Below are 23,751 nucleotides of genomic sequence, written 5' to 3'. Positions count from 1 at the left end.
AAATTCAGACATCAGTGCACAACAACCATAAGAACTCCTATTAAAAAGGGGATGGGGAGACTCCACACCCTGTCTGAACAATCTGTTCAGTGCTTGGGCACTGCACAGGGAAGAAGTTCTGTCTCATGTCCAGGTGGAACCTCCTGGGATCAGTTCCTGCCCGTTCCTCTGGTGCCATTGCTGGGCCCCCCGGAGCACAGCCTGGGCCCTTCTCTGAGCCCTTGCTGCAAACAGGGACACCCAGGGCTGAGGACCCCTCTTGAGGCTGGACAGCCCCAGCTCCCTCAGCCTTTCCTTGTCAAGGAGATGCTCCAGGCCCTTCCTTATCTCTGAGTCTATGCTGGCCCCACTCCAGGAGCTCCATGTCCCTCCTGTCCTGATGATCCCAGATCTGGACACAGCTCTCCATATGTTCCTCACAGGGCTGAGCAGAGGGGCAGGATCACTCCCTGACCTGCTGGCACTGCTCTTCCTGATACATCCCAGGGTTCCACTGGCCCTCTTGTTCCCCAGGGCACTGCTGGCTCAGGTACAGCTTGTTGTCCACCAGGACCCCCAGGTCCTTCCCCACAGAGCTGCTCTCCAGCAGATCAGCCCCATGCCTGTACAAGTGCTTAGAGTTGGCTCCTGCCCAGGTGCAGGACCTGCATTTGCTCTTGTTGAATGTCAGACGGTTCCTCTCTGCCCATCTCTCCAAGCTGAGTCCCTCTGATGGGCTGCACAGCCCTCAGGGCTGTCAGGTGCTCTTCCCAGCTTTGTGCCATCAGTGAACTGCTGAGGAGGCATTGACCCCTCAGACAATCCCTGATGAACAAGTTAAATAACACTGAGCCCAGAACAGAGCCCTGGAGGACACCACTAGTGACAGGCCTCCAACTAGACCCTAGGCCACTGATCACAACCCTCTGGGATCTGCCACTCAGCCAGTTTTCAGTCCACCTCTCTCTCCACCCATCCAGGCCACACTTCTGGAGTTTGCCAGTCAGGATGTCATGAGAGGCAGTGTCAAAAGTCTTGTTGAAGTCAAGGCAGACAATATACACTGCTCCACAACTACCATCCAAGCAGTTGTTTCACTGTAGAAGGCAATCAGGTTGGTTAAATATTACTTACTTTTAGTGAACCCATGCTGACTGCTCCTGATCATCTTATCTTCCATGTGGACAGAGGTAGCCTCCAGAATGAGGCACTCCATCTCCTTTCCAGGAATTGAGATGAGGCTGACTGGTCAATAGTTCCCAGGGCCCTTCTTCTTGCCCACTTTGAAGACTGGAGTGACATTTGCTTTCTTTCAGTCCTCAGGCACTTCTCCTGATCTTCATGACCTCTCCAAGGTGATCATGAGTGGCTTCACTATGGTGAAGCACTCTCAGCACTCATGGATGCATCCTGTCAGGGCCCATGGACTTGTGCATTCAGGTTTGTTTAAGTGTTCTCTGACTCAATCCTCCTTAACCAAGGGAAAGTTTTCTTCCTGATGTTCCTTTACCATGGTCTCCTGGGTCAGAGATCCCAGAAGACTGGTCTTACTGGTGCGGACTGATGCAAAGGCAGCATTCAATAACTCTGCCTCTTCTGTGTCCTGTGTTACTAGGGCCCCCCTTCACCTACTAATGGGCTCACATTATCCTTCATTTCCCTTTTGCTGGTGTATTTGAAAATGTCCTTCTAGTTATCCTTGACATCCTTGGCCAGATTTAGTTCTAGATAAGCCTTGGCCTTTCTAGTCTCATTCCTACTTATCCTGACCACCACTCTATATTCACTCCAAGTGGCCTGCCCTTGCTTCCATCTCCTGTGAACTTCTTGTCTATACTTGAGCAATGACAGGAGCTCTTTATTCATCCATGGAGGTTCTCATACCCTTAGCCTGACTTCTTCCTTTCTCATTGGGATGCATCATTCTGGAGCCTGACAGAAGTGAGCCTTTAACATTGACCAACTCTCTTGGACCCCTTTTCACTGCAGGGCCTGCTCCCTTGGGATTCTTCCAGAAATATCCTCAAAGAGGCTTAAGTTAGGTCACCTCAATCTTGCTTACTATCCTGCTACCTCTTCATTCAACACTGAACTCTACAATCTAATGATCACTACAGCCAAGGCTGCCCTCAGCTTTCACATCTTCAGCAAGGCCTTCCATGTTGGTTAAGTATGAGGTCAAGGACCACACATTCCTGGTGGGATCCTCTCACTGACAGGAAGTTATCCTCAAGACTTCCCAAGAACCTCTTGGTCTGTTTGTGCTTTGCTGTGTAGCTTCTGCAGTAGATTCCAGGGCAGTTTAAAATCCCCAACAAGAACCAGGGACTGTGACTTTCAGACTGCTTCTACTTGCCTCATCTACTTCCCTCCTACTGACTGGGCAGCCTGTGGCACACAGCTACAACAGTGTCATGCTTACTAGCCTGTCCTTTTGTCCCAGCCCGCAAGCTCTCGACTCACTCATCCTCCTCACCAAGACACAGCTCGACACAGTCCAAGTGCTGCCTCACCACTGTTCCCTCCTGGTCTGCCTCTCCCAAACAGTGTGCTGCCCTTCATGCCAACATTCCAGTCACAGGAGCTGTCCCACTACAACCCTGTAACTGCAATGAGACCAAAGCCTTGGGCTGCACATACATCTCCAGTTCCTCCTGTTTGTCTAGGAAGTTCCAGTTTCTTGAGCAGGAATAAGAAAGCAAGATGACCCTTTTGTTCAGTCTTTGACATCATGTTAAGAAATTGTCTAATAAGCTCTCATTTACAGTGTTTGTTTTATTGTAGGGGCATTTTAGTCTTTCAATTAAATTGTTAAACTACAGTAATTTTTCAAAACAAGAACGTACATTTTTTCCTCCATCATTTTTACAGTCCATAGAAGCAACTGCACTCAGCAAATCTGGCACTGAAACAAATAGTTATTAATTCTAAATAATCAGAGTCCTTTGAAGGTAAGCGGCATTAATAACAAGGTCCAATTTTAAAACCCAATTTCAAAGGGTGAGCTCACCAGCTAGGCTCCTCAAAGAAAAGGTGGAAAGAAGTAGCTTTTTGCAGAGGTTACAGCACTGCTCTGACTCAGCCCAAGGAGAAAGCCACCCTGTTCCAGTGACTGTAAAGGCAATTGAGGTGTCTGTAAAGGGAGTTGAGGTAGTCAGTTCAACTCAGGCAGTTGGGTACCTAAGTAAGGCAAAAGAATACCCCCCCTCAAAAATTGCTTACTGACTGTCAAACAGAAAGAAATAGGATTTGTGCCTTACTTGAGGTCCCAGATAACAGTGAAAGAAATAAGGCTTGCTCAGTTTGGCAAGAATTGAACTTTCATTTATATCCTAATGAGAGATTACTATGTGGGTTTTTTTTGTTCTTTTCAAATGCAGAGTCATCAATCCAAACTGATGTCACTGGGGCACTTATACCTGGGCACTAGGTGAAGTCACCAACTTCTGTATTTAAGCAGGGCCATCATCTCCTCAGTAGGTAACTCCTTCTAGAGAGGTATTGAAACTTCTGTCAAGGCAGAGACTGGAGGGTTTTTTTCAACACAAAACCCAAGCAAACTTCCTAGATCATTTAAATAAAGTTCACACAGAGACTGTTACAAGAAAACATAGTATCACAGATCTATGTATTGCTTTTTCTGTTGTGCATCCCCTGCAATGAACTGGATGTTGACTTATGTTGACTAATGGGCAAAACCTCTGAAAACAAACAGAAAACACCCATAGGAACTTTCTCTGTGAACAATGGAATGAAGAAAATTTGAACATCTAGAAAGAGGCACATCAAGCTAGATTCCTTGAAGTTTAATGAAAATAAAGGCACTAAATGAAGCACGGTCCCACAGGTGCAGAACTTGGAGCAGTGCCTGTCCCATATGGGTGCCCTGTTACAAACATGCAGGATGCCACTGGGCTGGAAGGCTACTGGGAGAAGAAGCTGGGGCCCAGCTTGACCAAAATTGAGCAACAAATTGCAAATGACAAATTGGGAGTGACACAGATACCTGCAGTATTCACACATGCATCATATATTAGCTACTAATGGTGCTTTTATCCCTGTTTTTAGGCTACTGTCAGCTCCTAGATCCATGAGGTTTTTGTATGCATGTACTCAGTGTTAGTTTAACATAACCCAATCTCATACACTCAATGTGAAAAGCTGTGAATACTGCTTTTCTCAGCTGCACAAACCTCAGATGCATAAATCTGTAACCTCAAAACAGCTAATGAAGAGTACCACAAAACTGTGCAGCAACCCTTTCCTTTGCACTCTTCCATGTGACCCAAGGTCAGGAGTGAAAATTGGCATCTATCATCAACTAACAACTTCTGGCTTTTAATCACATGGCAGAAGTAGCAAGAGGCTCTGGATATCCATGCATGAAATATGTGGAAAGCTAGACAGCCAGCAGAGTTCTTGATAAAACTTCTTTGACCGAGCAACATTAGTTCTTGTAATATGCTCATGGGAATGGCTTGCTGCTGTTTGGTTCAACCCTCCACAGGAAGCACTAATCTGTGCCCAGACTGTTTTTGAGCTGTGCATATTTAAGACAAAATTATCATAGAAAACAGGTATTAGTTTGCAGAATAGCCTGTCACTAACTATGCCACTCCACCACAGTAGTATCCAATCTTCACACCACTAAACAGCTCAAACATTCAGTTAACAGCTGTTCTGACAAGACTGGAGTGGTACATGAGGCCCATGAGCTATTTATTTTGGCAGTAAAGTGATGCTACTTCTTTTCTGTTCTCTCAGTCCCACCTGTAGAAGCATCCTGAATGCATCCTGTGCTGATGGAGCAAGAACATCTACCAAATGATAAAAAGGGTCTGTTAATAACTGTGTATATTTCCTCTTTTGCATCTGCTCCTATATTTAAAGACAATACAACTTTCACAAAGTAAGCTGCTTAGTGCTGAGACAAAAGATGAACAAATCAGAGTGAATGAGAAGGCTGCTGTAGCAATTTAATAACATTGCTTTGACAAGTAATAAAGTTAGATGTTTCTTCATTTCATAGTGTGGACGTCAATAATTCAGCAGGAAAATCAAACCTTTAAATAGGGATACCATGTAACTCAAGTGTCTTCAAGTCTGTAATAACCTTAGAGAAAAACCACCAGTGAGCAAAAATTAGAAAATTTATGTGACAGCTTAGTACATATTAAAAAAAAATTGCCTATGAGAACAGCAAACAGATAAATACCATTCCTGTATGTCAACCAGATTATACAATGGAAGTATACAGGTCAACAAGCACAGGAAGCTAAAACTTCTGCCAAGAGGAAGAGGCTCCATCTGTCTTCAGCTGCTCTGTTTCTATCTCATGAAAAAAGACCTCAAACCTATATTTTTATCACCTTCTTGCCTTCTGGGGTCTAACAAGACAGGTATAAAAATTCTGGTGAGCCTGACAAGCCTTGATCCTGTCTTCCATTGAGGCAACACATAGTGTAGGACAAACCACAGTGCCAGAGTGAGGAAGAGCTGACAAAGGAATGAGGACTGGGGATGTGGAAAGGGCAGTATGTTTTTTTAGAAGCAGGCATTTCACTGTCATCAAAGCATTGCTTAGTTGTCACCGCAGTGGAACAGCATGTGACAGTAACATTTAAAACTGAAAGATCTGTGTGGATAGAAACACCTAAGAAGAGTAAGATCACAATGCTGCCACAGCTGAAAATCCTCATCCACCTTACCAGCTACCCAATGTGGAATGACTGGAAGAGAACAGGAAACACAAGGTTCCAACCATGTGACCCAGGATGTCAGCCTTATGGAAAGCTGTCAAAACAAATGTTTCACCAAAAATGTCAATTTTGATGAATCAGCATTCCAACTAAAATAAATGGTCAGATAATTCTATACCAACTTCAACTAACTTAAAATCCTTTAATGAAAGTGTTAGCTCTTACTTCACCATTTAATGCAGTTTATATGATTTATCTCTTCATTAAGAAAAGATAAATCATATAAAATTAAGACAGGTCAGCACCTCTGTTTCTTTATATACAGTTCAGCAGCACATTAGCACCATGTTTTTTACAGTCATAAGGATGCAGCAATGGCAAAGAATGCTTTTATCACAAACATTCCTAGAGTCCATCTCAGAATCTCCCAAAGCGTTCCCAAAAGTGTTTACACCAATTCTAGGTTTTGAAACACATTTTAACTTTTGCCTTTCTAATTCATCTAAACTGTTTAACAAGCAGTGCTGTTAGAATGAGTATATAACAGCACAGCTGCTGCTCCACACATTTTAAAACGATCACAAAAGGCTGCTACAGCTTTGGCCCAGGCCTATCCCGTTCAGGCAGAGAGAATCTCAGTACCTCTTCCAGCAGGAATCTGGAGGAGTGGAAGACAGGAAAAAGAAAAGCAGAGAACCATGTTGTGCTCACAAACCAGCTAAATAACATCAAATATCTTGAAACAGAAAGTTAAGTCAGAAATAGTGATATGCTCAGGATTTGTCATCAAAAAAACCACCAAAACCCACAATACACCACACAAAGAACCACCAGAAACAAAATTCTCAGTTATCCACCCCTTGAAAAATGTAGTACACGGAGTATCTGCTCAGTGACACACAAATCACTCACTCCACTCAACTATAGTGATAAGGCAGACTGCACCATTACTAAAGCTCCTGTCTTTTCAAACATATTACACCACTAAATATGTGATGCTTTTGTAAAATTACATGCTTGTAACTATTGCCATTTCATTAGTGTTCAACTTAATCCGTACCTAAACATTCCTTATCTAAAGAAGTAAGTTCTGAAGCTCAAATGATGCAATGCTACCATATACAGTTATTATTTTCTACACACTGACTTCCTTGTGTAAACCAGCTGTTGGTATTTTCAGAATGATTATGCTGTCTGGATGCCTGTACTTTATATCATGGCCCACTCTGCTGCTAATCACAGGAGCTGAACCTTCATTATACCAAGAGTTACACAGAGAAACCTTCTTTTGAGACATCATCTATTTATCTGTTCAAGTGGTTTGACAGCTTTTAGCAAAATTAAATAGCATCTCATCCTCAACTAAAATATTCAGTTGCTAGATTTCCTGACTTCCTTTCCCAGGTTACATTTAGACCTTTACAACACCAAAACCTTGCAGCCTGTGCCATTTTGGGTGACAAACCATCAATTAAACGCTCCCTTAGGCAATTGTCTATTTAAGGCTTTGTGCTGTGTTGTGATTTTTAAGCTGTCATTGATATAAAACCACTACCCACCAACTCAGAACCAAGTGCACATGACAACAGATGCTGCCAAGTGGACCCTGGTTCCAGTCCAGCAGCCACCATTTCCGTGTGTTGGTGTACACATTACTCACACAAACATTCGACAAATCACACAACTAAATGTTTCTATGCAAAAAAGAACCTACACTTCAAAAAAAAAGTGCCTAAGTCTCTGTGAACAGCAATTCCAGTAGAGTACATTTACCTCACTCACAGTAACCTTGGCTATGGTCACAGATTTTATTACTGGGAATGCACAGTGTTAGCATCAAAATTCCAATTCAATCAAATGGTACTTTTCTTCTGGCAGCAACAAAAGTTTGTCTGTGAGATCATTCAGCTTACTTTTGCTGACACGTTTTGCCCATTCTTGTGCTCCCAAAGAGATAAATAAAAGAACTGCTTCTCTAAACAAATTCATCCAATGCACTCTGAAACGTGTCAAGAGTGACACAGACAAAATACGACAATGCAGACTAAAAGGCTGAAAGAGCAGAGGGAACTCTTTAAAAGTGATTGGCAAAAAAAAAAATTTGCTTTCTCTTATGATATGTGAAAGCAGCCCTACTTCTCAAAAGAGGAATAGTAGTAAAACACTTATGTTGAAAAGAAGTGGAAGAAAGGAAGAAAAACAGAGCTTGGTGTTCACATGTGTTTGTGAAAAACACCTTTATCGGGTCACACTGTCTTCACTACTAGTTATTTTTATTTAATGTAAAACCTATCTTCCCACTCCACTTCCATACCTTCCCACTTCTTAACATGGTGATAGAGACAAACTTAAATTCAGTGAAACATGTGAAAAAGAAATCAGGACTAAAATAAAACTGAATTCTGAAAGAACCAATTCAACTCCTCCACAACGAAACCACAGTCATGTCCTCACTGAAGGGCAACTCTGCGCCAAACCAGAATGCTGTCCATATCCACTATTTTCTCCAAAATCACCAGCTGACTACAGAGAATTTCAGTTTTGAAAACAACTTAAAGCACCTTGAATACTAAAGAGGGCAAAAAATCTACTCACATAAAAAGTCAAGGAAAAATAAGACACTGAAATAAAACTGGGCATGGCCATTCCTGTCAAACAGTTCCTACTGCTGAAACATTGAATAAGGTGTTGTAATCAAATTAACTATATAACACGGCATGTGAATTGCTTAAATCAGTCTACAAATGTCTAGGTGGAGACTGCACCAGGCCCTAAATTACCACTTTCTTAACTTACATGATTTCTCATCAGGCATGGAAACACAGCTACGTTAAAATGGTGTTGTCTTCAATTATGCAAGACAGGGTAATTCTAGGTGAAATAAAACTACTTAAAGTCAAAAGCTTTATGTAGATGGTTTGCCTAGGAATTTTTGTTGAATTTCTGGATATATCAATCAATAAATCAATATCAATCATATCCCATTATGATTTTGGAGAATTAAACAGGTTTTTTTTTTTACATCCTTAAAACTTCACAGTTAGCAACACAAAGAAAACACCAAACTATCTCTGTGAACAGCTCTCAACAGTATTAGGAAAATAAATGCCAGTGACTTTGTAATTCCAGAGGGACAGGCTGAAATGAAGAAACAAGTCATGTAATATCTTCAAAGTCAGACATAAACATAAAAAGGCTAATTGTTCCCATCGAGTTTTCTTATTGTTTTGTAAAAAAGTAACCAGAACTTTTCCATCATAAAAACATTAGTCAAGCATTCACTCAATATATGTTTGACAAGCTTTGTCTTACATTCATGTGAACTTCTTTACCATGCTCACACCAAAGGAAACCTACCTAGAAGCAACAGATCATGAAAATGGCAAGTTTCATGGTTCACAAGAACCATACTTTGCCACAAAGGTATGTGTGCAAAAGAAAAAGGCAGCCATTCCTTTTGTTGAAATGAATTTTTTAAAGTTTCAAGCATAAAATTAATTACATACTTGTTTCTCACTATGTAGCTTGGCATTTTTCAAATTCCCAGGTAAATTATTTCATTAACCAATTTTGGCACAAGCATAGGGGAGAGCGGTCGTCACACTGTTTTAAATGTGATTTTGGTCAGAAAAAAATACATAGATTAAGCTTAATTATATTCTTTACCATCTCAAGGGGAAACCCTTGAAGTTCATATTCAGCAGTTCATGAAAAGAAGTTTTATTATGCTATCTAGAGTCATGCACTAAGAAAACAATCACTTAAGTCTAGACACTGGAATGCCACAAACTCTTTGTACAAAACCAGACCTGTCTACCTAAACAGCATGGTCAACACTGCTATGGCAAAATAACGATTAATACTGTGATTTTATCTGTCCAAGCTGCATGGCCTACCACAAGAATCCAGCCTGAAAAAACAGACAGTTCACAGGACAGATTCTAAGGAGCATCTTAAATAGAGTTTGGAAAGCAGAACTTGAGAAAGAAAAGCACTTAAAAGCCACAACCCCAAAGGATATCCCTAATGCCTACATTACACACATTCCCTCCAAAAGCTGATGGCAAAGCAAACTTTGAAAGTTGGAAAGTGAATGGTGTACATGGTGGAGGCAAATGGAGGGGAGAGGATGAAAGAAGAATGGCACAATTAGATGATCTTGACAAATACATATTCTAAAAACCTCTCATCTTCTTCCACGTCAAAACCCACATATTTGCTTCTAACTAGGTTTTTTTAATGCTGAAACTTCACTGAGTAACCCTATTTTCAAAATACTGCATGCTTTTCCATTAGCAGAATTTTTTCTTTTAGTATATTTACTCCATAAATTTCATTTGTAGATAACTGGCTCTGCAGATTCTTTCACTGCTACAAAACATTTTATTTTCCCTAGTTAAGCAGGTAGTTGTAAATTTAGGAAGACTAATTCCCAATCAAATTTAGTCATGAAAATCAGCAATAGAAGAATGATGCCAAGTCACTCATGAGTTTAAGATTAGACAGGCAGTCCTCAAGGCAAGGTTCAAGCATCGAGTAATTCCCTTAGATGACTTTCCACTTGATTTCAGAAGTGTTCTCATCAAGCCTGTTTAATTGTTTAGGGTCGCTGTCTTTTGTTTTGTCTTTTCTTACCTTAAATATAGGACTTCTGCTAGTCTATAAAGAGCTGCCAGGCAGCATTTTCCAGTATGACAAATTTTACTTTTGATCTTCATGAACTTACTTTTAGAGTATCTTCTCTCTCCTCCATCTTTTCCGAACATCCTGATAGGTGTTCCGATCCCTTAGCTCCAGGACCACAAAGTGTGAGGTAATACAAGCAGCAAGGAAGCATGCTTGTGAAGGCTTCCAGATACAAGTCCAAAGGCTTTGTAGATTCTGAAATACCTACACCCAAACCAAGTTGTTCTGCAGCTACATTCTGTTTATAATGGCTTGGCTTCTGTAACACATTTCAGGCACTTCTTATTCATAGATCATTTGATGTATGTACTGCTAACATTATACTGGTGAACTCTACAGATAAAATATTCAGCAGCTGTTTGCAGAGGTCACTCTTTGCGAGCAAAAGAGTGACAAAAAACTTTAACAGGAGCCAGAGCTCAAAAATCTAAAACCTCCCACCCTGTTGCACAGGTGGCCCTTTGACATATGGAATCCTATTCATACTGGAGAAAATGTCAAGACTATCTCCTTATGGATGACCATAAAGCCCCAAAACACAAAAATTACTGAGCCTTTCTTCCAGCCACTGTTTGGCTCTATTTCAGGTGTGTCCTGCTGGACATTAAAACTGCTGATGCATAGAAATCCTCCATATTCTGGATTTTCCTTTTTTAATTTTCATAAGCTAATTATCTGTGTGTGATAGCAGCCATTTTATTCTGAAGAGGGATACAGAGAAGACAGGACTTGCAACAATGAGGCCACAGTTTAAAGAGAATCTGCCCCAGACAGGGAAACTTGTGACTGGAAGCAAGGAGAACCTGTTTACATTTCATGGCTATCAATAAGGCTACCCTTTGTCTACTTAAATAGTGGGTAAAATGCTCTGGTTATACAAGCTGATGAAAGATCACCATTTTTAATTACATTAAAACAAATACATTTATATTAAGGACTCAATTTTCCAAGTCTCATTTCTTTAAATAGAAGAACATTCTTTTATGCAAGGAGAGAATTCTCCTCAAGTTAAGTAACATATTTCTGTCAAACCTCAAGAACACATTGTACTTTCATGCTTTCATAGCATCCATCATTTAAATCCAAATTTGGTTTGTAGTTATAAAATGTTGATTAGGACTCTATAATTTATTTAATGCTAAAGCTTTTAGTGGTTATGAGTAGCAATCAGACCTTTACTAAAACAAATCTCTGGTTACAGTGCTGACTGGCTGGTCAAGCCATCCTACGCCTGCCAGCTCAGCACTGAGGGCTGGCTTGGACACCACATCCAGCAATGCTTCTGCTCAGTCAAGAGATGGTCTTTACTAGTGTGTAGAGAGAGGGCAACAGAAATGCTCAGTCAGAACCTCCAGCTACCACTGCTGGCCACAGTAAGCACATTATAAAATACTGATTAAAACAGCATGTCATCCTATTGCAATAAAACAAGAAATTGTTTAATCAGGAAGGCACAGTAAAATTACAGCCCAACCTGTACTTCTTATGCAGCTAATAGAGCATTTGTGTGACATCTGATGATCAGGTGAAGCACCAGTTTAGCAACATAAGCAGGGACAATAAAACCAGACAGCTCTGGACTGCTAGCAACTGCTCAAGCTCCATCACATTTCAAGTGTTTACAGTAAGAAATAGGCAGGTTTTGGTTTACATATCTGAAAGTTCTTCCAGGATGTACTTACAGTTCCACTACTTATATATCCCTCTTGAGTAATTTCCCTCGCCCGCTTAATTTTTACACCAGGCTAGCCAGGCTTATAACCAGATCTAAACATGTACTTCACAGAAACAATTTTTTTGCGCATATACAAGAAAAATGCATGCTAAAAATCATAGAAATATCAAAATAGTATCTTTTAGTACAAGAGTAAGTTTGTCAGAATTTATCCTGGAGGTTAGATCATTATATAAGGCACAATTTTATTCTGTGACAAACATCTTGTTTATAGTAAGAGAATCTGCTTCAACTCAAGAATTAAAGACATATATATGCTTTGCTACAATACACAGCAAAACAATCACACAAGCTTACACAATCACACAAGCAAGAACATTTTCTTGAATTTTAAGAGATTTTTTAAACAATGGGCTAGAGCAGAGATCTTACTTATCCTTTGAATAAGAAAAGCAAGTTTCACACTTAACACAGATTTATTTAGAAAAAAGATGGTAGACTTAACAGTGCTCTTAGCTGCATAATTTCCTATCTTTACTACTTCTTGCTTTAAGTGACAGAGAAAACTTAATACAACTAATATTTTATACTGAAACATGAAATTAAGATGTAAAAGTGAGAAACGACACGATTTCCATGAGAACTGAAAATGTAAAGTATGTGTTAAACAACCCTGGGGAAAGAAAGGAGGTGGCGGAGGAAGGTGGAAGAAAGAGGCCCAGAGTGCTGACTTTTTTTTTTTTTTTTTAAGGAGAGTGGTATTAGAAGGATTATAATTAAACCATTAAGGTCCAGAAAATGTGCTACTATTCCTTATATTTCTACTCATCAGTTCAAGGGAAAAAAAAGGGTTCCACATTTATGGACACTTATGGTTTGCTGTTTGTGTTTAGTTTTTTGGTTGAGGTTTTTTTTGGGGGGTAGGAAGGAGATTTTCTGTCAGTTTGTTTGGATTTTAGGTTTTAAGGTACAAAACAATTAGACTGTTTCAAGTATGAGATACAATTAACTAGACACAGACACCACAAACATATATTACATATACATTCTTGCCCACACATATACATTTAAAGTACACAGTCTAAAAATCTAGAGCAATACCATGGAACAGCATCACTGATATTAAGTGACCCTGCTCCCACTGACAAGGCTCTATTTCTATTACTTTCCCTCATTACAGAACACTCACAACTGGGCCAGATGCTTTAAAAACAACCTGGAAGGGGGAATCCACTACCAAAGAAATAGACTAACCAGAAACTCACAACTTAGGCTATAGCTGTACAACAAAGATTTAAAAGGAGTAATTTCTTTCTCCAAGTATCAAGCAGAAATCCAAAGCAGTAACTTTTGCTTTGTTCAGCTGATTTTCAGGGCATATATACACAAATCCTAAAATGGTAAAATAGTACTGGTCCAGATACAGGCTCAACTAACAACCCTGACACCATGTAATGTGAACCATCTCTAATCTGCTCCTGTCCCAGCATCACTGCACAAATTCTCAAAATGCTTATTTAGATATTTTATTAGGCCACCTCAACATTTGTCCTTGGTATGTCCTCCTTGCTCACTGGCTGCACTGTAAAAGCTGCATTTGCTCAACGTCCTCCATACAGTGTATTATCCTGTCACATTTTATCGGACCACTTTACAGAGATGTCAGAAGGGGAACACATTCATTCTCCAAGGAGACAGTCTTATTTTTTTTCCAGGAATTTTTTTTCCAAATAAAGATGGTTCTTCTATAGACTTTTTTCTTTGTTAATCATGCCAAAATTTCATACAGCTGAATGCTCTGATTTGCATTTTTAAAACAAATGTAATTCATAGTTTACTTAAAGAATATTATCAGTCTGTTTCAAATCATGCTAGCGAAAGGAATTTATCAGCTGTCTTCAGGAAATAAGCCATAAATCAATCTTTTTTTGTCAAAAACATAAATCCAGTTATCAATGTCCTCCAGAGGAACAAAGGCAACTTTCTTCTGCTCCACTTTCTACAACACAGACCAAAACCTTTGTTCTAAATTTTAGACCAAACTCTAAAATGAACACATTTCAATAGCTCCCCAAAACATGGATGGAGGACACACCTAATCCACAACCAACCAGCCCTACTTTGATTTTAAATTAAGGAAATGTAAGATTTCTTCCATCTGTGCACCCCATGAAAAGGCCAGACACTACCATGCTCCTCTGACCCTCTGTGACTCCAGCTGGCTGTGAACAGCTACAAATGCCTCAGGTCAGCTGTACAGGCGTATTGGATGATACAGCACAGCAAGACTGTGAGTGTAATTTCATCTTATGGCAGAAAGTGTGTTTATGGTGCTGCAGCTCACCAAGAAAGGCAAGAAGATGGTTGCAGGACGCAGATAAAAAGTTTAAACCACACTGCAATGACCTATCATCACTAAAGGCTAATTTTGTCTTCTTCTGCCTTAAGACACACTGTCTGCAAGGCTCATCATAATTTCTGAAAAAATCCCCTCTGTAATATCCTACTTTGAGATAGTAAAGAGATTACAAACAAAACCTTTTTCCAAGATGAAACCTACTACCACTTCCCACAAATCTTTTGTTGCAATGCTAAGATGTAAGCCCTGTACTACAGTTGCTTTTGTGCTTGACATGCTCAAGACACCAGTTTTCAACTTTCAAAAAACCAAAAGAAGTAGGTGCATAAAAAAGTATATGTTCCCCGCAAAATTTTGCATTAAAAAAAATGTAGAGTCTGCTGGGGGAGGGGTACCCTTTAAACCTGAAGATCTTCCCCAGCATTCAAAGTACTTCATCCAGAAATCAACTTCAGCTGCCATAAAAAGTGTTATAGCTCTTTGTACTCTAATTCCATTCATTAACCAAAACCCTTTATAACCCAGAAGTTTTACAATTAAGGTAACTCTATTTAGTCACTTGATTTAAAACATGTCCTGAAAAGCAAGCAATTAGTCACCACTTCTAGGAGACTAGAAAATTCCCTTTGTGGTGAACAATACACATACAAGTGAGAAAAGCCAGTTCATTCTGGAACAAGGATAGTGCTCCTTCCAAAGAAAGTTGATTGTCTACAGAGTAATTTTTGGGAAATTTAAACTATGATAATGAAGACTTTACCATAAGAACAAAAGGGCTGCACAAATTAAAAAGCAAAAATAACCAAACATATCAACCCCCCCCCAAAAAAAAAAAAAAAAAAAAACAAAAAACAAAAAACACAACAAGAAAACAGCAGTAGAAAAAATCTCTTTTCTACTTGCTCAACTTTCATGTGAGCTGTTCTTAAATACAGTGCTCTCCTGCACTTGTTGATCTAACACTTGGTCTTCTCCTGGCAAAAAGTCACCACTAAAGTGTCAGTGTTATCTGCAGATCTTATTAAAAAGGGTCTCGTGTTTAACACCAGTCAGGAAAACACTTCCAGAAAGGATGGAGAGGACCAAGGAGCCTTCCTGGAACCTGCCAGCTCACTTCAAAAGAAGGCTGAACTAACACCCCATTCCCCTCACCTTTATCTCGGGGCCCTTCTCTCTCCTACTACAGAGTATTTTATTGAGTATCAAGACAAGTAAAACAAGGAAGTTGTAATGTATGAACATGAGCAATGAGAAGCTCAAACCTCAGAATGTACATAGGAGATGGCCAGTGAGAAGAATATAGATGTTTCAGATTTTAATGCCTTCCTACACTAAGTAAAAAAAATAAAACCCAGACTTGGCTGCTGTGCCTCAGTTACCAAATAAGAAATATTTTCCATTACTAAATCCACTGCATTTTTTATTACTGATAACAGACATGGGAACCAAGTCTAACTTTGTACTCCAGTATCTCAGTTGGACATAGAACCTCAAACACAATCACCTGATGGCAGTGAAGTAAAGCTGCCCAAAACCACTTTAATGTCTCCACTGTTTCTGTAATGTGCTCTGAAAGAGCCCAGTGACATTCCTCCAAAGTATCACAGCACCAAGCAGTAACCTTCACAACCCTAGAGTATGCCACAGCAGCAGCTGTGAGAAAGACCAGAGCACTGGTGAAACATTTCAATTTTACCAAATTTCACTATGTGAGACACTTCCAAGAAAATGCATTATTCATCACTATGTATCTCTGCTAGTTTATACTGTTAACATTTAATTTCCAAGTAGGCATGCTCATGTTTTCAGAAAGACAGATACATTTAATCAATATACATCCAACCCCAGAAAAGACTAATAGTTTGGGACTTATATCAGCTTTCAGATTTTTAATGAAAAACTTGATGCATGCTACGTTATATAAACTATTTTTCACAATTTAACTTTGATGAGAAACTGAACTAATTGGTAAAGATGACCTTAGTCTAAGTTTTGCTGCTAAATTATTTCTATTCATTAATTGCAAGTTTAGAAAATTGTATCTGAAACCAACATTGTCTGAGCATAATGGGAGGTGGATCAGACTGCAGGAAAACATGAGGGGGTTTGCTTTTCCAAGTTTCATATTTTATTAACTGTTCTTAGAATTTTTTATGGCTTACTCCTGCCACTATTTGCCAGGCAACATCTTGAAACCAAAAGACAATTACAGGACTAAAAAAAAAAATGTAAATACTAGTGAAAAAGCATTCATCCAAGAACAGTTTGGGGAATTATTTTTCTTTTTAAATTTACATCTCTCTACTCATGTCACCCTTCCACCTATATTTCAAGCTTTGGAGGCTGTTCTGAAACATAACCAAATTTATTAAAAGCTGAAAGGTTTTTTTGTTATAAAACTGCATGTGAGAACTGCAATTTCTGCACCTGCAACATGGTAAACCAGAAAGTGGATATATACTGCTCTATTACCTTCTCAAAACATACCCTTCACATAACAACTTAGAAAGCGACCTCCAAAAATTTGGAATAAAAAAAATATTTTGTCCTTAAATTACAGTTGTTGGAGGGATTTTTTTTTTTGCTTTGGTTAGAGGGGTTTTGTTTGAACTGGGGAAGGGGTTTTGGTGTTTGCTTTTTTTGCTTGTTTTGGTTTAAATTTCAGCATATATTTTAGGAGTGTTTACTCCTACTGCTTTAACAGATCATCAGGATGGAAAATGTTACAGGTTTGCTTTACTTTTGACCTATTTCATTTTTCTTTTTGTCTTTTCCTCTTGGTGTAAAGTATTAAGAAAGAGTAAGGAGCATGCAAACATCAAGTTGGGATTGCTGAGCATACTACTCTGCACGTTCAGAAAATACAAACACTGTTCTAAAAAAAGACCAACTGGCTTCACAACAGAGCTTTACTCCTAACCAAAAGGAATCTCATTCTCTCTGGTTACAAGCCTAATCAAAGCCACTTTAAATGTGTGCTTCCTTCCTTTTTCTCTCACTTTCAGGATGGCGGGTAGAAAAGATATGAACATTACACTTTCCTTACACTCTTAAAGGGTTTTAGAATCTAATAAAATACAACTAACTCTATCACTACCTCCAATTTACAAGTTGCAAATACATGGAAAAAGCAAACATCCATACTTTTGTTATTTCCAAAGCTTGAAATATGGGTACCGGCAAATAAACATATCTTCTGTTTATAAATTGTCAAAGAACTATTGGAACTGTATAAGAAAATACTCAAGATATAGTGTTTCTATGAAGTTCAGGAAAAAAGCTGTGCTTTGTAGAGGTTTTCTTCTTTTGGAGGAAAAAAGCCAAACAAAAGTTATAACGCAAATAAATGGCAAGCAGTGAAACACAACCCTCATCTTTCCAAAGAAACAAGGCACTAATTTACCACCCCCAAAAAAGAGTTGGCTGAAAAACATATGTACAACAAGGTTTTTTCCTTGCTTGTTCAAGAAAAAAAAATTACAGTAAAAATTAATCCTATACAACAGATATAAAATATGTTCAAAAGGTTACACAGCATCAAGGATATTCCATTAGTATTCCACTTTGGCTCTCCCAAACACTTTGTCAGAGATGACTACCTTTGCGGTAACCTCAAGCCAACCATTCACATAACATCACGAAAACTCCACTGAATTTTCCATTGTTGGCAAACACTGCTTTGTTCCAAGAACAGAGCAAAAAGAGCCACATCCAGGGACTCAAATGGGAACTGAGAATGTAGCATCAGTTCTAGAAGGAGCTGAGACAAAACCACAGGTTTTTAAAACAGGAGTTCCCCCAAGGGTGGGGAAAGGAGCCTCTCATAAATTTTCTGATTAAGCTTCAAAACACATCTCAAGCGTTATTAATACAGTATGTTGACTTCTCCCATTTCTTCAGATGCTTCAATAAAGCATGAATATTAACAATGAATAAAGCTCAAAAAAATTTCATTTCCTGACACTTCAGAGAGGCACAAGTCTGTCTGTTCACAGGCTGCTGACACAGCTTTTTAAGTAAAGCAGATTTAATTAGCTTTTACGTTAGAACTTCTCCATTTTTGCTAATCTTCGGCACTACAGCCCAACTAAGTTTGTAGTACTGTTTTCTAAAGTCTGACAATTCTTGATTTTTTACAAACCAATATGAATGGAACTTCACAAGTCTGCAAATCACACCAATAGAAAGAAACAAATTATGCAAAATGGCTTAGGATAACTTTGATAACAGCATTTGAAATCATTCAACAAACAAGAAATAGTAAAAATTTTGGTATTTGCAACTATTTTAAAAAAGACTTACCCTCTTGCAGGATCTAAGGCAATTGCTCTGGGTTGATCCAATTCTTGCCAAAACAAAACTTTCCTCAGTGATCCATCTAAGTTAGAAACTTCAATCCGATTTGTTTCTGAATCTGTCCAGTACAACTTCTCCCCCAGCCAGTCACAGGCCAGCCCATCGGGTGACAGAAGTCCAGAAACAACCACGTTTTGTACACTCCCAGATTTATTGAACTCTGTCCGTTTGATGGCTTCTTCACTGACATCACTCCAGTAAATCAAGCCCTTGAGGAACACGAAGTCCACGGCGGCTGCGTCCTCCAGGCCCCCCACAATCACTGTGGCATTCTCTTTGCCATGGGCAGCATCCACCAGCCGCAGATCCTGGCGGTTCGCATACAGCAGCAGCGGGGCAGCTGCACACAGGACAGAAACGGGAGGACACACAGGGGTGTTAGCATCACTCATATCAAGCATAGCTTTCACTGTGACTGTGTCAGGTCATCAATAGCTACAGATTTAAGAGTATATTTACAAAACTAAGAAATCCTGGAGAGCCATTTTGAAGTTTGACTAAAATGCACCGACTCAAACCTTTTCAACTCAGTTACAAGTCTTTGTAATGGGCAGCTCACTATTCTGGGTTGTGCATTATTAAAATAACATTAAAGAAGAAGGGAAAGAACCAAGAAAATGGAGGTTTGAAATGCCCAAATGACACTGCTCTGTAGAGAATGATCAGAAAGACAAGAGTAAAGCAGTTTTCTAAGCATTCAGTACTGGCTCACCTGAGCAAGGATTAATTTTCTTGATAGAATTGAGTAATATCCACTGCACCTCTATAGAAGCATAATTCACGTCAAACTATCAGAGCCGCCTGCATGTCAATATTCCCTGAAATTATGTATCTCAGACATTTTACATATAGTACATAAAAATACAAAATTCATTACACAGCATAAGGCAAATGTTGGTTTAGAGTGTTGAAGGTAGTATGAGGAGGTACGGAGAAAAATATAGCTACAGGAACGGACAAAACACAGTTCTTTCAAACTCAACTCTACCATTCCTGCTTTGTTCTCTAACACAAAGCCTTCCTTTTATATGCTTTATTTGCTTACCCTGTCAGTTTGCACAGTCTGTATATTTTTCATAACACTTAAGATGACTAATGTAAAGCAGTAACCATGCAAAAAGACAGCTTCTTAAATGTAATATGCCTGCTTAGTTGTCCTTAACCACAAGCTATATATAGCATGATGAAAATTCCAGCCTCATTCCTACTTCAACAAAAGTTTCTGAAAAATACTACATTTGTAGAAGGCAGACAATGACACCCTTTAAAACCCACTACCAGAAAACATTTCTACCATTCCCTGCATTTACTCAGAAACTGCAGCACCAGAGCTCTACAGAGGCATTTAGATTTATAAATGCTCCTCTACCTGTCACCACACAAATTTCACAGGGATCTTGCAGATTTATTCTTCAGCATAGGTGGGCACTTCAAATCTGCAGCAAGGTGGATATCCTAACCAAAAGGTCAAAAATTACAGAGCCAAGGACATGCATGGCTCAGCAATGTCAAGGGCCACACTGCCAGAAGAGGAACAGTTCCCTGTATGCCAAACTCACACTGAAATTGGAAATACTAACAGACTTCAGTAAATTCAAAATCTGGTTTCCAAGATCAGACTACTCCCCTCATTATCTTATCACAAAACAATTTCTCAAAGACCCTGTCACATGTGAATTGGGAGAAGCTGAAAGAACTAAGAAAGTTCTTTCATCTACCTGCAATTAAATGAGTTCTATATATGTTTTGGGGTGGTGGGAGTTTTGTTGGTTTTTAACAAAAACTGAATTGCTGTCATCCACAATTTAGAAACACTGAAAATAACTTGATTTATGCTGAACTTTAGACAGAACAAGGGAGGGGTTGAAACTTTGTTAGTTTTAGTAATACCAAATTTGTATTTGTATTCCCTTCTCCAGAAAGCAATTTTTTATTGTGGAAAAAACTATGCAAGTTTAGAGATAATTATCCCATGGAGAAGGGGTAGACTTTTTAAAATTAAATGGAGAATCTTTATATTAAGAATGTATTATTACCTTACTTTGCTATCTCCTTCCCTTCCTTGCATAATTTTCCACCCCCTAAGATTTAAAATTAATTACAGTACATCTTCTTGAAGGGCAGATTGCTTATGAAGACCAGTGTTTCAGAAAAAAAGTATTCAATAAACTGCAAGGTATAAAAAAATGTAATACATTAAAAACCTTTACTTTTTAAAGCCTACCTACAACTGTAACCTGAAAAATCTAGTTAGCAGCCAGCTCAGTGTCATCTAGTGCACACAGGAATGTGCAGCCAGCTGGCACACTCCGCACACCTGTAAGTACAAACTTCATTATTATGTGCAACATGGAGCACCCTTGCACACAGCATGCACTGACCTGGAACACCAAGTAATCAGCCAGGCCTGAAGGCACTGCTGAGCCTCACACAGCCACGCTGCAGAGGTTACTCACTCCCTGCTGGAGCTCAGACTGGCTGGCTGAGCAGGGACCACAGACAAACACCTCTCCATCAATGAGACAGCTTAACTGAATGACAACTAAGGAGAAACACAGCTACATTTAGGATGTGTAGTTTCATGCAGATTGATACAAAGCCTCAACTTGTAACACATTCCAAAGGGCTAGCAGATGAGCATGTTAAGCTTTCCAATTTGTTGCAACATTCAGGAATGAAGCCTGTATCGCCAAAATAATAAAAACCAGGTTTGTTCCCCACCGCCTCCAGCCCTTCCCAGAACACACTAAGGATTCAATGTGCTATGAAACCCAGTTACTGAAGTTGGCAGCATTAGGACTGAGTATCATCCTGCATTTACTTCACCCAGACAGCAGTGCCAAGAGCAAAATTGTGCCAGAAGATCCCACCCTGTCCCAGCTTTGAAAGCACAGGACATTGAAGAGATGGCTTTCTTGAATAATGAAATTATGAACTGTGCTAATAACCTGGGAAGAAGTCCTAGAGCAACCCCTTTCAAAGCTGGGCAACTATTTGGCAGTTAAGTTAAAATGAGGCAAAAAGATACATTTCAGATTTTAAGAAGCTGCACTCTTTACATGTTTTTATTTCTCTTTCTATAGACATAACAAAATATAGTGTAACTACAACAAGCTACAATACATTGAAGAGAAGCACATATTCTTGAAAGATAAAAACACCTATGCTGGAAATCACGAATAGAAATAATAATGAATATTACTATGTCCTCTATGACTTGAGAGGTCTACATGCAGATGATTTTTCTAATTCAAGTACTCAATACAGAGTAAGAGTTATGCTTAGATATAAACTGCAGGATTTTTTTTTTTTTTTTTTTTTTTTGTATCCACCAGCAAGAAAAAATGTTTCCTTAAAGAACACAAAAGTTACAAAACCTCAAAAAACTCAAGTTCAACACATTTCAGCTGCAACAAAAATAATTTACATGCTTAGAAACTTCTACCAGTAGTGGTCACTGAGCCTGTAACTGTTTCTTAACTGCAGTGTTCAGGTAAGACCTTTCCTAAGTTTACCACATGCAGTATTAAAGTCCAGACATTATATTTTTTTGTCTTACTTTTACAACCAGCATCCTTCTTCCCAATGCCAAACTCCAGTTCTTACATCACATATTTCTCTTGGCTGCAGCTCCTGTCTCTCTAACTGAAAGTTGCTAATCCCCAGGACACTCAAGTCTGCTTTCCCTTGCACTTGTTTACTCAAGTCTTGCTTTGTACATCTGACTTATGGGCATCTGTTAAAGGCATAAAAAAGCTGCTGCCCACAGGATGCAAAGTGACAAACCAACATAAAATGTGCATTGTACCAGCTAAAAAGGATTTTTAATCCTTTTGGTGTTTCAGTGGAAATTTTAAGCTGTCAGAATTTGTCATGCTTTTCTTTAACTAGTCCAGTGGCCTTTTCCACAAATTCCCACTTTCTCCTTTCTACCTTCAGTGATCCAGGACAGCTCTGGGTGCTATGAGGCAAGGGCAGTGTTACCTTCGTCATGCTCATTCTCTTTCACTGACATGGAGTTTAGCCTGGCAAAAACAATTAGTACACACTCATTTCCCCCAAATCCTTTTTTCTCAGTCCCAAATCCCAGCAATACCATTCTACCCCATCCCTCAGTTAAGAGCCCCCTCCCAAGCTGATTCAAATCACTACATCAACAAAAGGTTTGACTGGGTTAGCAAGTTGAATCAACTCAAGTAGTTCAGCAAACTCCAAAGCTGACATAAGGCGAGCAGCAGAGAGCTGGAAGGGGGAGCAGCTCTCCCCCCTCCGCTGGCAGCCTGCTGTATCTGCTCAAGATGTGACTGCAGCCATCTCCTTTCTCCCCAGCTTCACTTCCAGCAGTCAGTTCCTAATCCCTCTTTTGCATTGGCTCAAGCACTTGTCCCATGCCACAATGCAGGTGAGACAATGCAGGAAGCTAAACCAGCAGAAGGCTACTGGGCTCTCCCCACCACCTGCCAAAAAGCAGTTTTTTAGCCAGCCATCATCTAGAATCAGTTCCGACCAAAAATCAAATCAATATAAGCACTAGCACAGCAGGGAAAGGAAGGACTGCACCAGCTTTGACTAATTAACTGAACCAGTTCCTCGTGAACCTCCAGTTAAAGAACAACTCAGAGCAGAGGTGGCCACTGATAAATTGTGGCAACCTGCCACAGAATAACAGTGTGGATACTACTGAGCAACTGCTGACATTATGGAAAGAAATATCCATGTTGAAGTAACGGGAAGAAACCCCCTGGATTGTCACACTGAAAGATTATGCCATTGAATTGGGAAGGGAACACTCCCCATCTTTAAAAGTCTTGCTGAAGAATTCTAAGTGTCTAAAGTGAATTGGCACTGCCAAGCACACTGCTATGAGGACAGCAAATGTGAGGACTGGAGAGAAGAGGAGACAGTGATGAGATGTACCAAACAAATACACGCTGACCTGGATGAGGCACAGTGAGCAAGGACTCCAAATGCCTTGACAGAATGACAGTGCATTCACA

General features: G+C 39.5%; 1 protein-coding gene across 2 annotated transcripts in view; it reads right to left on the bottom strand.

Moving 5' to 3' along the window:
• LRP6 (LDL receptor related protein 6) overlaps positions 1 to 23,751 on the bottom strand; it is a 112,410-nt gene that overhangs the window by 78,255 nt on the left and 10,404 nt on the right. For both annotated transcript variants that reach the window (XM_068190418.1, XM_068190420.1), the window contains exon 2: positions 18,701 to 19,094. In XM_068190418.1, the coding sequence (XP_068046519.1) occupies positions 18,701 to 19,094 (394 nt within the window). The remainder of the gene's footprint in view (positions 1 to 18,700; positions 19,095 to 23,751) is intronic.

Source organism: Anomalospiza imberbis, chromosome 5 (genome assembly GCF_031753505.1).
Source record: "Anomalospiza imberbis isolate Cuckoo-Finch-1a 21T00152 chromosome 5, ASM3175350v1, whole genome shotgun sequence".
Taxonomy (NCBI): Eukaryota; Metazoa; Chordata; class Aves; order Passeriformes; family Viduidae; genus Anomalospiza; species Anomalospiza imberbis.
Note: the sequence above shows the minus strand (reverse complement) of the source record. Positions and strands in the feature narration are given on the sequence as shown.